This window comes from Schizophyllum commune (assembly GCF_000143185.2).
Source record: "Schizophyllum commune H4-8 unplaced genomic scaffold SCHCOscaffold_2, whole genome shotgun sequence".
Taxonomy (NCBI): domain Eukaryota; kingdom Fungi; phylum Basidiomycota; class Agaricomycetes; order Agaricales; family Schizophyllaceae; genus Schizophyllum; species Schizophyllum commune.
Window position 1 is genome coordinate 561,408 of NW_026089539.1, and position 15,139 is coordinate 576,546.

At 56.5% G+C, this 15,139-nt stretch overlaps 5 protein-coding genes and 1 non-coding gene across 6 annotated transcripts; 1 reads left to right on the plus strand and 5 right to left on the minus strand.

Annotated features, from left to right (window-relative positions):
* Positions 1 to 103: 103 nt before the first annotated feature.
* Positions 104 to 3,165, minus strand: SCHCODRAFT_02486189 (uncharacterized protein; the record flags this gene model as incomplete). Its single annotated transcript, XM_003037575.2, has 5 exons — positions 104 to 1,300; positions 1,350 to 1,552; positions 1,608 to 2,343; positions 2,392 to 2,547; positions 2,599 to 3,165. The coding sequence occupies 5 exons, from the start codon at positions 3,163 to 3,165 to the stop codon at positions 104 to 106; spliced, it is 2,859 nt and encodes a 952-aa protein (XP_003037621.1).
* Positions 3,166 to 4,243: 1,078 nt separating this feature from the next.
* SCHCODRAFT_02720439 (uncharacterized protein) lies at positions 4,244 to 4,420 on the minus strand (the record flags this gene model as incomplete). The annotated part of the gene is made up of 1 exon (XM_050347085.1): positions 4,244 to 4,420. A coding segment is annotated over one exon (177 nt), but the record flags the coding sequence as incomplete, so codon positions are not given.
* Positions 4,421 to 5,571: 1,151 nt separating this feature from the next.
* SCHCODRAFT_02564295 (uncharacterized protein) lies at positions 5,572 to 8,577 on the minus strand. The gene is made up of 5 exons (XM_050343788.1): positions 7,920 to 8,577; positions 7,714 to 7,869; positions 6,926 to 7,661; positions 6,688 to 6,875; positions 5,572 to 6,635 (listed from the first exon to the last, which is right to left on the minus strand). The coding sequence occupies exons 1-5, from the start codon at positions 8,508 to 8,510 to the stop codon at positions 5,685 to 5,687; spliced, it is 2,622 nt and encodes an 873-aa protein (XP_050202025.1). The 5' UTR covers positions 8,511 to 8,577; the 3' UTR covers positions 5,572 to 5,684.
* A 493-nt stretch (positions 8,578 to 9,070) lies between these two features.
* On the minus strand, positions 9,071 to 9,156 carry SCHCODRAFT_t44. The gene has a single exon. It is a non-coding gene; the product is annotated as a tRNA-Tyr (tRNA).
* Positions 9,157 to 9,251: 95 nt separating this feature from the next.
* Positions 9,252 to 11,739, minus strand: SCHCODRAFT_02609502 (cytochrome P450). The gene is made up of 6 exons (XM_003037573.2): positions 11,076 to 11,739; positions 10,916 to 11,026; positions 10,793 to 10,867; positions 10,082 to 10,745; positions 9,712 to 10,031; positions 9,252 to 9,660 (listed from the first exon to the last, which is right to left on the minus strand). The coding sequence occupies exons 1-6, from the start codon at positions 11,390 to 11,392 to the stop codon at positions 9,594 to 9,596; spliced, it is 1,554 nt and encodes a 517-aa protein (XP_003037619.2). The 5' UTR covers positions 11,393 to 11,739; the 3' UTR covers positions 9,252 to 9,593.
* A 473-nt stretch (positions 11,740 to 12,212) lies between these two features.
* Positions 12,213 to 14,756, plus strand: SCHCODRAFT_02609508 (uncharacterized protein). The gene is made up of 4 exons (XM_003038913.3): positions 12,213 to 12,968; positions 13,020 to 13,086; positions 13,138 to 13,393; positions 13,503 to 14,756. The coding sequence occupies exons 1-4, from the start codon at positions 12,597 to 12,599 to the stop codon at positions 14,389 to 14,391; spliced, it is 1,584 nt and encodes a 527-aa protein (XP_003038959.2). The 5' UTR covers positions 12,213 to 12,596; the 3' UTR covers positions 14,392 to 14,756.
* The last annotated feature ends 383 nt before the right edge of the window (positions 14,757 to 15,139 follow it).

Genomic DNA, 15,139 nt, shown 5'->3' on the forward strand with positions numbered 1-15,139 from the left:
TAAGAAACCTCTCAATCATCTAAATGCGGGAGACAACGGATGTAAAGATACAAAGCAAACAGAAATGTAGTAGCTTAACTCCATTGAGGTTACTATAACTAGCCTATCTCGAACGGATCCTGCGCTGCTTTTTCGGCGGCGGAGGAGGGTGCGTCGTCCGTGGCCGACGCGCCGGCCCTCCCGTGGCAGCAGGCTGGGGCTGCGCCACTTCCTCCTGGGAGTTCTGCCTTTCCGCAAGCCGCCGGGACCGACGTGACGGCTCCGCGCCTTTGGTACGCGATCGCCTGACAGTGCGCACGAGAGCTGGAGGCCCAGGAGAAGGATCGTCATCGCGCTTCCTCTTGCTCCTGAGAACTCTGTCACTAGCAGGAACGGTCGCAGTACCCTGGGCTTCACCGCCGGTCGTGGGAGCGACGTTGGCCGTCGCGTCGCCACCGGTCGCGGGAGCGTCGGTCGTCGCGTCAGAGTTATCGCTGGAGCTTTCAGACACTGCCGGAGCGTCGCGATCGCTGCCAGTGGCCCGGTCCTCTTCCTCGTCCTCCTCATCATCATCGCTGTAGTTCCCAGCGCCCGCCTCGTCGGTGTGATACCCGTCGCCATGATTGTCGTCGTCGTGGATGCAGTCCTGGGGCGGTGCGACTGCCTCTGCCTCAGCGGCGGCAGGCTGGGGATCCGATGCAGGAGGGTCGTATATGGACACGAAGACATCGGCGTTGGCAGGGTCCGCGTAGTAGTCGCTGATGCCCGAGAACACAACTTCCATGATGTCGTATATCTCGTCAGCGAAGAGGGAGGGATCATAAGCCTTGCGACCGTTCTTGAGAAGCATGTCGGGATCAAACGGAGCTTTCTCGATGGTGCGATAGGCCTCCGCGAGATGGCCAATGAGACCAGCGACCTTCCAGACGGGGCAATCGTCACCGTACACTTCGGTCAGGGCCTCTTCCAGAGCTTTGGCGTGTACGGCATCTTCGATGAACTTCAAGCGTTCCGTAGAGCCTTCAATCTGGGGCACGAACATCAGGGCGGAGTATTCTCTGAGAACATCCAAAGCTGCCCGCCCGGATGGCGTCACCAAATCTCGCCTCTTCGACGGGATCTTTCGGCAGACGAAGTCCAGTGCCATCCACAACGCCGATTCAGCATCGTGGAAGAAGTTGAAGGAAAAGTGATGAGGATTCGCGGAGACCGTCTTTTGTCTCTCATTGGGGCCTCCAAGCAAGTTGGGCTTGTACGTCTGCTGGGGGCCAAACTCGTACGACTGATGCTGCACTTCGACTGCGACATAGTACGAGGTGCCCTTTGAAATCTTTAGCTAAGAGGTCTCACCGATACGCCGAACCACTCACCGTGATTGCGTCGTGTCCTGATCCGTGAAGGAAAGGCCGCGCATACTCGAGATCAGAGATGATCGTGATCCAGTCATCTCGGAGAGTCTGCGAGATCGAGGCGAGGTCGGGGCAAGCACTGTTCTCCTTGATATAGTGCAGAAGGAAGTTACCGGGGCTTACATCCCGATGAACGTAACCCGCAAGCTTCATGTAACGCAGGACTGAAATTCAAAGGGTCAGATCTACAGTGTACCGTTCTTGCACGCGAAGACTCACTCTTGGCAACTTGACTCATGGCGAAGAAGAAGAGCTTTGGGTCGTTAACTTTGTAGAGGTCGATACAGAGTTGCTCGTAGACAGTGCGCATGTGTCGCTTCTCGTGCAACTTGGACAGAGGCTTCTCAACAGCGTTCGGATACGCCAGAGAGCTTTGCCCAGTACGGTGGGACCTGCCCGTTCGGATTGTCTCCGTAGAAGGGCCCGAACCGGCGGGATTGTCGCCATCGATGAATTCGTAGGGCTCCGATTTCTCGTGAGGAGCGGGTACAGTCTGGCGAACGGCGCCTTCCGAGCGAGGGATCCAGACGGCACCGTCCTCTCGGATGCGCATGAAGTGAGGCTTGGCCTCCTCCCAGACGCCCTTGAGCTCGAGTTGATGCTGGATGCCGCCCTGGATCTCGCGCTCGCTTTTGACATGGGAGAAAACATAGTAGTCGCGCAGTACGAAGGTTTCTTTGCCGAAAGCTCGCTTCTTCGCGAAAGGATCGCCGAGGACCAGATGCACCTCAAAGACGCGCATGGAACGGGAGTAGAGCTCCATGGCGGAGGATTCGTCGATGCTGCGGGTGGTCTCATACGTGGTTCGGACGTTCGTCTTCCGGTCGTAAAAGTCGAATTGGTACTGGATATTCCTGTCCGAATCGATGACGCGGCGAACAGTGGTGTCGACACCAAGAACGGGAAGAGAGGCGTAGGTGCTGAAGAGGATGAAGTCGATGAACATGGAAGGGTTCTAGAGGAACATGTTAGCGATAGTCGATATGAGACACGGGCGGCGTACCGTGTGTATGTCAAACTCCTCCGAGATCCCTGTGTGAGAGCGAGTGTGACACCAGAGGCGCATTTTAGCGCCTTCGATCGTGTACGCGAATACCACGATGCGGCCGACGTCGTTATAGAATGCATGCCCAGCATGACCAAAAGTCTTTTTGGCGTTCTAAAAGCATCTGGTCAGCATCGGAAAGGAGAGGAAAGTCATAGTACGCACATCGAATTGATCTGCCCGCGTGTCGAACAGCTTAAATTCGCCTGTTAGCAAGGCGTCTGCGGTGAACACAAGTTCGCCAGTCCGCCGAATCTTGATCTTCGCGTTGCGTGCGCTGCCAAGGAGACCTCTTGAGCCTTCCGGATAGGAAGAGTCTGTGCGCGTGTTGACGGAGTCGACTTTGTGCGACGCGCCCATGACCTCGGAGCTCGTGGTCTGCCGTGGGCGGCATCGAAACTTGGTCGTTCGCCTCGCGGGCTCAAAGCGCCCCGAGAGTGTCTTCTCTGCTAGTGCAGTGACTTTAGAGAAGATCTTCTCGAGGCGCTTGAAATGCACATCCTCCGCGACGCCTTTCTTCGCGTCTGGCAGCGCGACCCATCGTTTGTTCCTATATACGTTCTCTTCGTCCAGGGCGGCGGTGAGAGCGTTCATCTGACTGCTCGTCAAAGGCCTCCAGGACTTGGCGTACGTCTTCCAGAAGAGATCGACGGAGCAAGTACGGACTTTGTCCGAGTCGCGGGCGCTGGCGAGGAGGCGATTGCGATCGCATTCGAGGTTTTCTTTGCCCATATCGTAGAATAGGTCGTATCTTGCACGGAGAGGGCTGTGCTTGAAAGAAGCCTTGGTGCCAGCAGACTGGACGGCCATGGTGAGCGCACGAACGATGAGGATAGGAAGGGTTGAGCCCGGGAGTGGCGAGCCTTGATGTGGGCCGTTCTGGAAAGGAAAGAGGACGGGACAACTCACTATTTATGGGGGAGTCCAAGGCCAGTTAATTTGCGCGTGGCGATGGCCCGACGGAGGCGGCAAACGCGTTTGGCCTGTGAAGATGTTGATGGTTCGGGTTCAACAAACGCGACCCGCATGGTCTCGCAGGCCTCGAGGATGTCACGTGATGGCCATGAGGCCGGCACATTCCCCGTTTTGGAAGAATTTCGGTTCAACATTTGATTCACATGCACTGCGGCGAGGTCACGGTGGCCCGGGGCCACGCCTTCCATTTCATGAAGCATGGCCGCCGGAGACGCGTTCTGACTCGGACAATGAACCGCCATCGGCTTTATATTGCTGATAATGATCACACCAGCCTGAAGGCCAGCCAGGGTCGCCTGAGGAATGCAGACGCATGCGCCACGCTCATCCGCTTCCCTAAATTAAGCTGATATGCCATTCCGCCTGAGCATCTGTGAACGACTTTACTCCGGCCCTCCGTCGTCATCCGCAACGTCGCTACCCTCTTCCCATCTAGTATTCCCTGCTTTTGAGCCGTGGTACTCGTCCGTACCATCATCCCCACACCTTCTATACAATTGAGTCTGCTCTGCATCATTACATTGTCGACTTCCGACTGGTTTATGCTCGTACTGTCCCTTCAATAATCCCGGTACTATGCTTGCCATTTTGACCACGCGGGCGGTGGCAGCGCATCCCAATCTGTGGTAGAAAAGGGTCCGACAATCTCGGAGGGCCTCATGCGAGGTCAAGAGCTGCAGGATGCGACCATTCCATCTCACAGACGTGCGACATCTACAGCATGCCGAGCATCCTACGTGGGCTGTGCAAATAGTTACCGTCATCTATGCCGTTGATTCCGTAAATTTATTAATTTGCGTGTTACAAGTCTAGAAATGTTCAGTCACTACTAATTTCAGTGTCCCCGCGAGCAAGAGGTAGGTCCGCGCGAGCAAGACACAACGCCGCTTGAGTAAGAAACAGCTCCGCGTGAGCGAGAGAAGGTCCCGCGCAACCAAGAGGGAGCGTCGCGCGAGCAAGTTGGATGTCCGCGCGAGCAAGTGGGACATCCGCGGGAGCAACTCAAGGGATTGTGAAATACATGTGGCCTTGTCATGCACGGTTATTGCATTCATCTCTGATGAAGACAAGCGACCTTCGTTGAGTTGCGATAACGTCGAGTTCGAGATGCAACACCAGCTTCGCGGTGCCGCATCATTCACGTGACTTACCAGACGCGTGACTGTTCGGAAATAGCCGAAGGAGCTTCGTATAGGTCGCTGAGCGACTGGTTTCAGACTAAAAGACTGCACAGATCCCAGTGAAAGGCATATGTGAGTCTATAGTTGACACCTCTCGCGGGAGAAATGGGTCAAAGCCCAAGGAATCTACCTGAGCCGCCACGTGCGTCTCGAACACCCCTATGGCCTAATCGGGAAGGAGCGACTTCTCGGCGACTGTCATCTCAAGGCATCGGACGAGCAACTCTATCCGGCTCCGATGACCACAGAATTGTGGGAGTTATCAGAAGAGACGACCCCAAAGCTTCAATATAGGCCCATGTCATAGCAGCCTTCCACCCCGACGTCTTCAGTCCGAGTGCTGACTTGCTCGCGCGAACCTTTCACTTGCTCGCGCGGCACCCTCACTTGCTCGTGCGGACCGACGCAAACACTTGCAACATCCATTCATCTGACTACTCACACGCAAATTAATAAATTTACGGAATCAACGGCATAGTATGGTCATCGAATGTATCCCGCGCACATGCCGATGTCATCACATAACGAAAGACAAGGTGATCGGTTGTTCTACAATCCCTATAGTAATCGTACCGGTATCATCTAATGTATTGCTACACCAGCCAGGGTCTTCTTGCATTGCGTAGTGCGGGTTGAATTCGACCGCAATGATATCCCGACCTGCGCTTCTCCTTGACGAGCTTTCTCGGTCAGTCTACTCCGTATGCGGTCGGACGATCTGGTAGGTGCCACTCCCTTAGCGCGCGCGCGCGCTTGCCTTCACGCATCGGTAGCTCGGGCTGGATAGCTTCACCGCGCTTCCGCTTCCTCAAGCTTGCCGCGAGAGCCGGGCCGGCCGCATGCTGGCCAGGATTTTGAAGGGACGCTTAGCTTGCACCTTCTTCGTATTCATTCCCAAGTTTCTAACCCAAGTTTCTAATCGCGAGTTGGCGTGTAGTCAATCCAAGAAGGCCCTAGGCGTGTGCTGCTCACACGCCCGTAGGTCGGGTTACATTTAGCGTTGGCATATATTCCCTATCTACCTCCTTACCCCGCAGTTTTGGGATGCTTGCTACAGCTCAACCGAGTCTTGAGACCTACTTGCGCGTTCATGCCCTACGCTTTCTTAGCCTTGGCCGCTAGCCGTCGGGACCACCGCGTCGGCTGGCAAGTAGTGCCAGGACAAAGCCGCTTCCGAGGTGGCATTGAGCTTACAACAGCTTCCTCGCGTGTGCGCTTCCGCGTCTTTTCTCGAGTTTCAAAGGAGTCATCTTGAACGGCGGCGGCCGAAGCACCATTTTCGGCGCCCTTTGAGCAAGGACGCGTCGCGGGGGCAGCGATGGGCGTTGGCGGTCGAGACAACACTTCCTCCTTCTCGTCTTCAGCCGGCGTAATCTTCTCCGGCTCTTCCGCCTCCGCCAGCCCTTCATCAGCAAATTGAGGCGGTGATGCCATGCGGTCATTGCCGTATTCGAACGGCGGCGGCGGCGGTACCCGGACGAACTCCTCATCCTGCTGCAGGTAGGCATTGCTGATCTCCCAAAACGTCGCCTCCATCGTGTCATAGATCTCGTCCGTGAAGAGCGAGTCGTCGAGAACCTGGTGTCCATTGTCCAGCTGGATCATCGGTACATCCGTGCTGCCTTCAACACGAACGTACGCTTGACCGAGTGCGGTGATGAGGGGGAAGATCTTCAGGATGGGCGCCTCAGGACCGTGGATGGCGACTAGTGCCTCTCCGAAGAAAGCAAGATCACCGCCGTGCATGAGAGCGCGGGTGCGATGACTCGTGCGCTCGAGTTGGCGAGGGAAGAGTCGGGCGGCGTAGTGGCGCAAGACATCGTCCGCAGGGCCCCAGGGTGTCGACGCGTCAAGTTTGCTCTTGGGAACCCTCTTGAACGCGAAGTGCAAAGCCAGCCAGAGCGCACCCTCCAGATCGTGGTAGTAATTGAAAGAGAAGAACTGGCAGATGGCGGGAGGGGGCTTGCGCCAGTCAGAGTCGTAATGAGCCGTCGTGAATATATGGCGTTGGTCTTGTACCTCGACGGCGATAAAGCCCGGGGTTCCCTGTATTGCGTCGTCAGTCAATCGCCGACTAAGAGATTATTACTGCACATACGCTAAGGATCTCGTTGGCACCTCGGTCACGGTAAAGTCTAGCGTATTCGAGATCGGAGATGATAGTCGTCCATTTATCGAGCTCAGCGTTTACGTGCTCGGGTAGCGTCCCGCTCTTGTGGTGTAGCAAGAAATTGCCGGGACTAACATCCCTATGCACGTGTCCAGCACGCTTGAGGTACTTGAGAACTGCAGAAGGCTTAAGCTCGCGCGCGACCTCGACGAAACAGAACACACACTCTTGACGACCTGGCTCATGGCGAAGAAAAACAGCGCAGGGCTGGAGATCGAGCCCAAATCCACGCAATATTGCGCGTACACGGTACGGCAATGCTTCATGCCCTGCATTTCGGGGACGGGTATGCGACTCCCGTCGGGCCTATGTTGGAAGACACCATTGCGCTTCTTTAGGTTGTCCTCCTTGACCGCCGCGGTGGCATAACGCTCATCTTCGGCGTCGACCTGATCCATGAAGTGATAGTATATGGAGTCCGGAGGGGAGGGCGGGACGCCGCTTTGCGTCAACGGTCCCGAGGATGGATATCGGACCAGGCCGTCATGCTTGATGTCCATGAAATGATCCTTGATGTCGGGCCAGTCGTTCGACGATTCCAGGTTGTGAATGATACCCCTCTGAATGGTGCTCTCGTTCTGCACGCCCAAGTCGACCCAGTAGTCGAGCAAGACGTTGGGTGTCGCGTCGAGAACGCGCTCGTGCGGGGAATCGGCGTTCTGAATGACTTGCTTGACCTTGTAAACTCGCTTGGAGGTTGGATAGAGGAGCAAAGAGTCGACGTCGTCGATTACGCCGACGGTTTGATAGGTCCTGCAGCATCCGTCCTTGGCGTATATGTCAAACTGGTGTTGCGGATGCGCCGCATCGTCGAGCACGCGGCGAACGGTGGGATCGATGCCGAGCGTCGATGGGGGCGCATACGTATTGAGGAGAATGAATTCGACAAACAACCGCGGCTTCTGAGGAAAGTCAGCATCAAGAGGGAGGATGTTCGTGGAGGGGGCAACGTACATTGTATATGTCGAATAGCTCTGAAACGCCAGAGTGAGATCGGCTGTGGTGCCAGAGTCGCATGAGGGAGCCTTCGATGGTAAATGATAATACGAAAGCACGACCGACGTCGTATCGAATAGCGTGAGCGGCGTATTGCAATGTTTTCTCTTCGTTCTGTAAAGCTTGTCTGAGCACGAGGGAGGCCGATGATCGGAGGAGCGTACATCAACAACATCGGTCGCTGCTGAAGCCAGCTTCAGTTGGCCGGCGGTCGTCATGTCAGCAGTCACGGCCCCATCGCTGTCGTCAACGCTCCAGGGGTATTGAGCGTTGATGCCCTTCACGAGTCCGCCTGAATAGCAGGACTCTTTCCTCATGAACATTGCATCAACGTGCTGGGCCGGGCCTGTCGCCTTGCCATGCGTCGCTCGCACAGGTCGGCACGAGAATCTTGTCGTGCGTTTCGCAGGCGCGAAGCGTCCCTTGAGTGCTCGTTCGGCCGCCACCAAAACGCCCTCTATAACCTTCTCGAGTCTTCGGAAATGGTTGGCTTCGTTCGCCCGACGCGTCTTGCTGCCGGTCTGCGCGCGAGTTTTCTTCGGTGGCGGGAGGTCGGCCCATTGACCCTTACGGTCGAGGGTCTTATCGCGGAGGAGGGCACTGTGAAGCTTGAACCATTCGTCGTCGGAGAGTCGTTGCCACTGAGGGAGATAGGTGTCGTAAAACGAATTCAAGCGTGTGACACGCGTTCTGTTGGCGCGAGAGGCACACCCCCGAAGCCATTCTCGGACTTCTTGAAGGCACTCGTCGTCCATTTGTCCGCTGGCTGAATTTTGTCAGTCCGCGGTGGCGACGTGAATGCGATGGCGTGGCGACTGGAAAATAACATGAGCCACAGCCTCGTCCACGTTCAGGCAATAATTTGGCCGAGATGGACAGCGCACCCTTTCCTTATGAGCGGACAGAAAATAATGAAACAAACAGAAAATGATGAAAGACAAGAGGGGAAGAGTCAAGTAGAGTGCACCGCGATGGTGGTGGTGGTCGAACAAAGGGTGTCATGCGTATGTCGGTGATCAACAATGGTTCGGCATTTGCCGTGATACTCTAGCGCCGGATGCGTACTTACAGTAGGTAGCTGGTACATGCTCACCATTGGGATGTAATTCGGCGGCAGCCTTAGCCACTGCTGTGCGTAGAATGTATCCTCGAAGACTTGAACACAAGTGGATTAGGAACGAGGTGGTGGTAATGATTGAGATCAACATTAACATTTGCAAAGCATGCGTCAGAATTCTGATCTCTTTCATTGTTTCTACACCAAGAACTCAGCTTACTTTCCAGCTCTGCAAAAAACGAAGCTGAACCAAAAGAATCCTCTCTGCCTGGTTCGAACAGGCGACCCCCAGATGACACGGTAACCATTACAGTCTGATGCTCTTCCAACTGAGCTAAGAGAGGCTTGCAGGTCTTCTTCCCTACTTTATGACAATGGGAATACGCCAAGCCTGTGCTTACCTGCGTTCATCTCACTCCTCCGCCCACCTTTTCCGAACCAGCAATCAGGAAGGCAGACGAACAACCAAGATGCAGGACAACTCATAGATTGTCTATTACAGCACGCATAGCTGAAAGTATGACCAAGGTCCACTCTAATGCGAACGCTCTTCTAAATTATACGATAAGAAACATAGTCGTGGGGGATGCACGCGCACAGTAGTGTCGTGCAAAGGGAGCGTGGTGGCTAGCGCCGCCACAGATGATTTGTGTTTATACTGCTGCTTTCCACCCAACCGAGGATACCCATGCTAGTGGCACAAGACGGACAAGATCATGCGACAAGAAACGTGTGCCAATGCAGACGGAGTACGCAAGACGACCGCGTCGCCTCGCGACACTTATGCCACCGCGCGCGGCGTGAACTTGATCTTGCACTCGTCCGCAGGGAACAAGGTCGCGATCATTCTGCCAAAACCCGTCAGCACACATCCCACCCAGTAAACAAACCGCACTCACTTGACTTTGAAGCTATCCTCGGTGATGTCGTGCTCCCAATCCGCCAGCATCACCGCGTTCGCCAGCACAAGCGCAATGTTCATGAGCGCGTACTCCTGCCCGATGCACCGGTGCGCGCCGTTGCCGAACCCGATCCAGTTCTTCGGGTTCTTGTTCGCGCTGCCCTCGGGGTCGAGCCAGCGCTCGGGCTTGAACGCTTCGGGCTCAGGGTATACGTCGGGGTCGTGCAGCGAGTTGTAGAAGGTCGGGATGAGGAGGGTGCCGGTCGGGACCGTGTAGTCCTCGCGGATCTGGAAAGGCTTCACGGTCTTGTAGGGGATCTAGGAGGGCGAGTGAGCGAGGTCGAATGAAAGAGAGAAGGGGCGCCTACCATCGTCACGGGCGGCTTTACGCGCATGCTCTCCTTGACGGCGGCTTGCAAGTACGGGAGCTGGTCGAGGAGGTCAAGGGTGAGGACGGCGTGCGGGTCACGGCCAACGACGCGGTCAAGCTCCTCGCGAATCTTCGCAAACACATCCGGGTGGTCGACGAGGTGCTGGAAGCCGTACGTGAGGCCGCTGCTCATCGCATCCTGCGACGCGAAGAGGAAGGAGAAGACGACGAGCGCCATCTCGCGGTCGCTAAAGTCCTTGCGGCCCTTGTACGTCGGGTCGTTCAGCACCTGGCACCACTCGTCGAGCAGGCAGCCCGCGGTCTTGCCCGCAGCCATGGCAATCTTCGACTCGTGCGCGGCGTGCTCGAGCCACTTGAACGCGACCTTGCGCGCCTGGATCGCGCGGTAGATCTTCGTGCCGGGAATGGGGAGGGGGAAGTTGACGAGCTCGAGCGCGACGGTGATGTCCCAGTACTTCTGCGAAATCTCCGCGATGGCGTCGTCGGGGACGTACATGCCGCAGAAGACGCGGATGGAGGTGACCATGTTCATAAAGCGGGCGTCCATCATGATGGGGAACGATTTGCCGGTCGTCTGGCACTTCTTAACCCAGTCCTGGAGGTGCTCCTTGGCGATACGGTCCTGAATGTCGACGTATGAGCTATAGAAAATCAGTCACGTGATTGCGTTTAGTGAATATTATCCCACCCGAGGGCCTTCCGGGTGAAGAGCGCGTTCAAACCGCGACGGTACTCGACGTGAGCCTTGCCATTCAAGAACACCCTAGGCAATGGTCAGCAGATGGTATAGGCGAGTAAGGGGTACACGCACCAGTTCTCGGGGCAGAGAACGTGCTTCGCAGAGTTGACAACCGCAGGCTCTGCACATGGCGTGTTGAGGATCTTCCGCGAATAGTCGTTTGAGGCCGCCATCACGATGAAACTGACAAGAGGCTGTCAGACTAAGACGCGTACAAAGGGCGAGCACATACATGTTGAACACGCTAACGACGCTGAGATCGCCCATTGCCCATTGCTTCATGTAGTTCTCGAGCGTCGGGTGTAATGAGTCCATGAACTTCCCGATGATGGGTATTGTCCAGGACGCGCCCGGGAGATGGCGCTTCTTGTACTTGTACACAGCCTGCTCGAGAAGGAGTAGGGAGACGACGATGGTCGCGGTGGTGAAGAGCCATGTCGAGCCGCCCTGCGCCTTGGGGAGGAAGGAATGGGAGGGGGAGGTCATGTTGTACAACGCCGTTTCGGCGGCGGAAGGGACAGCGACGCCGGGCGAGCGGATATTTGCCATGACGAGCCGAGTGTGGGGTGGCGGTCAAGGACAAGATGCCGTGGGGACCAGTAGGCGCTCGCTGATATCCTCTTCAACCGTCGAAAATTATCGAACCACCGGCCTTTTGATTTCTCGCACGTGGATACTGCCGAGGTCAAACGGGCTTTGTCATGGGCAGCCGAGAGCGCCCCCGGCCGCGCCTTTCCTACCCGCAGCGCGGCGAAGGACGTTCAGCAAGGACAATGGCGAGAGATTCCCCAGCCGAATGCATAGCCTGGCCATGACGGGAGGATGCATCTCATGATGGCGCCCATGCCCCATATGAAACCCCGCTTGGTCCAGTCCTTTCGGCGCCTCGGAGCTCATTTATGGCCGCCCTGGCAGCTGGCTGTTGCCTGGGAGCCAGCCGTCCGTCGCCTGAACGAAGGGGGAACGGCGGGAGCGAACGCGGCGACCGGCAGAAAGGCTGAACTTTCGGAGGCGGCCGCATCCTCATCGCAGACCGTGCCCTCCTCCCGCCAATTGTCCTGCATGTGCATGTCATCACGTCCGGCAAATCTTGGGAAATCGGGACCAGTTGCTTTGAGCCCCTTTTCGTGAGGAGGATATTTCTTTAGAAGCAGGAGTGTCACGGGTAGCGACCCTTGGAGGATTAGCAGTAGGACAGGATCGAGCTAGTCTTTCTTGTTCCTCGATTTGCCTATGTACACGTAGCGTACAGTAGCCTCAAGCAGTCAAACTAATGTTATCGTGGGAAAAGGAAAGTTGAACCGTGGGAATCCTTTGAGATCACTCATTGTGACAAAGCTGTCACACATCACTTCGGCACCCCAGTGCCCCGCATGGTCATCCATTTGTCGCCCAGCGGCGCTCAGCGTTGCTCGGGCTCGAAGACAGATCTACGAACCAGAGATACTCACCCGATGGATGTGGCATCCAGGAGCGCTCTTCTCGTCGTAGATGCAAAACACGCTAAAACGCCAACAGTACCGGAATGATCACTTGATTGAACTTGATTCCTGCGGACCCTCTGCACCGTACAGGTACCGTATGCGCAACGTCTGGTCAGGACTGTCAGGCTTCATTCAAGTGGGGCTACGCCCATCTGCTCTTTGTGGACCTTCTTCCGTCGTTTCCGAGTCCAAGCAAGGCAATCATGCGCGGAGGCGCTTGGGAAGGGCGCTGAAGGGGGTGATGTTTCAACGCACTCTTATCTAAGCACATGCCCTGCCCTCGAACAGCAACATCACCGATCGCCCACCCTGGTTATTGCGCTCACTACCAGCGGCACCGCCCGCTAGCGCCCAAGCGCTCATTCGCCTCTTCTCCTCCTCCCCCTCCATCCCCCCTCTACCACACTTACACCTGCGGGCCGATGCTCCGTCACTCGTTTCTAGCCTGGCTCGCTGTGGCGTCCTGCGCGCACGCCGCGGTCCGGAATGTGACCGTCGACGACAGCGGGAAGGACGAGCTCACCGGAAACGAGATCACGTATTACCCGACCGGCGCCTGGAACGACGCGAGCGACTGCGACGGGTGCACCGCCCACCCGGCGGAGACGAATCTGGTTGGCGGGACCTGGCATGATAGCACGGTGTGTGGGCTGGTGCTAGTGCGATCGGCGGAGACTAACGCAAGAACGCAGTTCAACAAGCAGCCAGGAAGTAATGACTTCCCTAATGAGCCGCTTTACGCGTCGTTCCAGTTCACGGGTGCGTATACAGAGATGGTAGAGGTATAAGCCGCGCTAATGTCGCACGCAGGGACGGCGGTATACGTGTTCTGCGTGCTCGCCAGGTCATCAAGTTCGCCGACAGGTAATTCGGACATGACCTTCTGGATCGACGACAACATCGCCGGCACCTTCGCCAAGATTGCGCCAGGGGAGGCGGGGTACGACTACAACATGTCCGTATTCTCGCACGACTCGCTCGAAAATGGACGGCACAACCTGACCATTCAGAATGGGCACGTCGACGGGGTCAAGTCGCTCATTCTGCTAGACTACATCGTGTATACGTGCGTATCCTCCCCCTTCTCCCCGTCGCCATCCTTGCCATCTACCCCACGCCACCTGACCGTCCTCAAACATCGGATGCGCGTTCTGACTTCATTGACCCCACCCCAGGTACGACGATGACACTAGCAGTGGCAGCAGCAATTCCACCAGTTCCGACGGCGACACCGCCAACCAGTCGGCATCCTCGGACTCGACGTCAACCGATCACACAACTGTCATCGTCGCCGTCGTCGTGCCCGTCGTTTGCGTGCTCGCACTGATCGGGGTCGGCGTGTTCTTCTGGCGCAAGCGGAAGCAGGAGGCGGACAAGCCCCCCATGCGCTTGGCGAGCCCGGAACCGTTCACCGACCCTGCTTGGGCGGGCAACGCGCCGGCGTCGCAGGCACAGTACGCACAGCCATCGCCAGGGCAGCAGTACCCCACGCAGGCAGGCTACACGCCTCAAGGGCAAGCGCAAGCGCCCTATGGCGCGTACGCGAACCAGTACTCCCCGACCGATGCCGCATCGTCGTACTATCCACCTGCGGTGGTGGGCGGTGTCATGACCTACCCGCCGAGCTCGAGCTCGCATCCCTCGCAAGCGCATCCGCCTCAGTCCGAGGCTGACTCCGCTTGGTCCGCGTCTGGACTATACAGAAACCCATCACAAGCGGCGCTATCGCAGGCAGGCTCCCAAGCTATGTCCTCGGGTTCCGGCTCCGCGTCAGGCTCTGCGACGCAGGCGTACGGCTCGCAGGTCGGATATCTGCCACATCATGGGAAGCAGATCGAGGTAGGATCAGCGGTGTCGGGCACGGACTCAATGACGCATCGGACGCAGCCGTCAACAGAAGCAATGGGCGCTAGCGGGTCTGCCGGTCCAGTGCATCAATCGCACGAACAGGCTGCCGAACACGCTGACCTTGATGCCCCTCCACCGGCATACGAGGACGATGCGTCAGGATCAACATCGGCAGCTGCGATTCAGGCGCGACGGAATGCGGATAGGAAGAGGTAAATGGCAAGCCATCGTTCCCGTGTCGCTTCGCTTGATTTTCTTCTTGATGTGTCTTGCTGTCTCGTGTTGCTCCCTATATTAAGCTTACGCACCTTCTTTAAAATATATATCGTCACGGCTTTCTGTGTATACTCATTTTACGACCGACCTGCGCTTTTTTGCAAAGATTACCCTTCTTTATCCCCTGGCGCGGCGTCGCGCTGCTGTGTCAAATCTGCTATGTTGACTCAGCGCGACGTCGTATACCTTGGGCTCTGGGCCGCGGTCTTTTCACTTCTGTGCTAATATGTGCCGGACGCTTTCTGTCGTTTATCAACTTCTCTCGCTGTGTTGGGTTATATTGAAGCTGGCACTTGGGTCATGTAGCCTACTGCGTGAGTCTCGTCTCGAGTAAGCAAGCTGGGCAATAAACATATGCATTATTGCAGGATTGAGAAACCCGGATAGAAAATCTCGCCAGCTCCCCACATTGGATACCTGGCAAGGGCAGACGATACTCATACCCAGACCTTCAGTGCCGAGTAGAGCGCACAGACCCTTTGATTCATGGCGGTGTAACGGAGTGCTGGTTTCTGCCTTATTGTGCTCCTTGTCGGGGAACTCATCTGCCTCATCGATAGCCTTGTCATAGCTCCAAATGAAGGGGGGCGAGAGGTCCTATCAGCATCGCCTGAAAGCAGCTAGGACCTTGCAGCCGAAAGTTCAACCATTCTACTTCCAAATGGAGGCATTTCCGGAGCTTGCCGAC

Bases quoted from the DNA above. Each gene is read 5' to 3' on its own strand.
- SCHCODRAFT_02609508 (XM_003038913.3), top strand. From the start codon at position 12,597: ATGCCCTGCCCTCGAACAGCAACATCACCGATCGCCCACCCTGGTTAT. The intron at 12,969-13,019 runs GTGTGTGGGCTG...GCAAGAACGCAG, and splicing joins GGACCTGGCATGATAGCACG to TTCAACAAGCAGCCAGGAAG. The intron at 13,394-13,502 runs GTGCGTATCCTC...ACCCCACCCCAG, and splicing joins CTAGACTACATCGTGTATAC to GTACGACGATGACACTAGCA.
- SCHCODRAFT_02609502 (XM_003037573.2), bottom strand. From the start codon at position 11,392: ATGGCAAATATCCGCTCGCCCGGCGTCGCTGTCCCTTCCGCCGCCGAA. The intron at 11,027-11,075 runs GTATGTGCTCGC...GCCTCTTGTCAG, and splicing joins GTCGTTAGCGTGTTCAACAT to TTTCATCGTGATGGCGGCCT. The intron at 10,746-10,792 runs GTGGGATAATAT...GATTTTCTATAG, and splicing joins TTCACCCGGAAGGCCCTCGG to CTCATACGTCGACATTCAGG.
- SCHCODRAFT_02564295 (XM_050343788.1), bottom strand. From the start codon at position 8,510: ATGGACGACGAGTGCCTTCAAGAAGTCCGAGAATGGCTTCGGGGGTGT. The intron at 7,870-7,919 runs GTACGCTCCTCC...CAAGCTTTACAG, and splicing joins CAGCGACCGATGTTGTTGAT to AACGAAGAGAAAACATTGCA. The intron at 7,662-7,713 runs GTACGTTGCCCC...GACTTTCCTCAG, and splicing joins AGCTATTCGACATATACAAT to AAGCCGCGGTTGTTTGTCGA.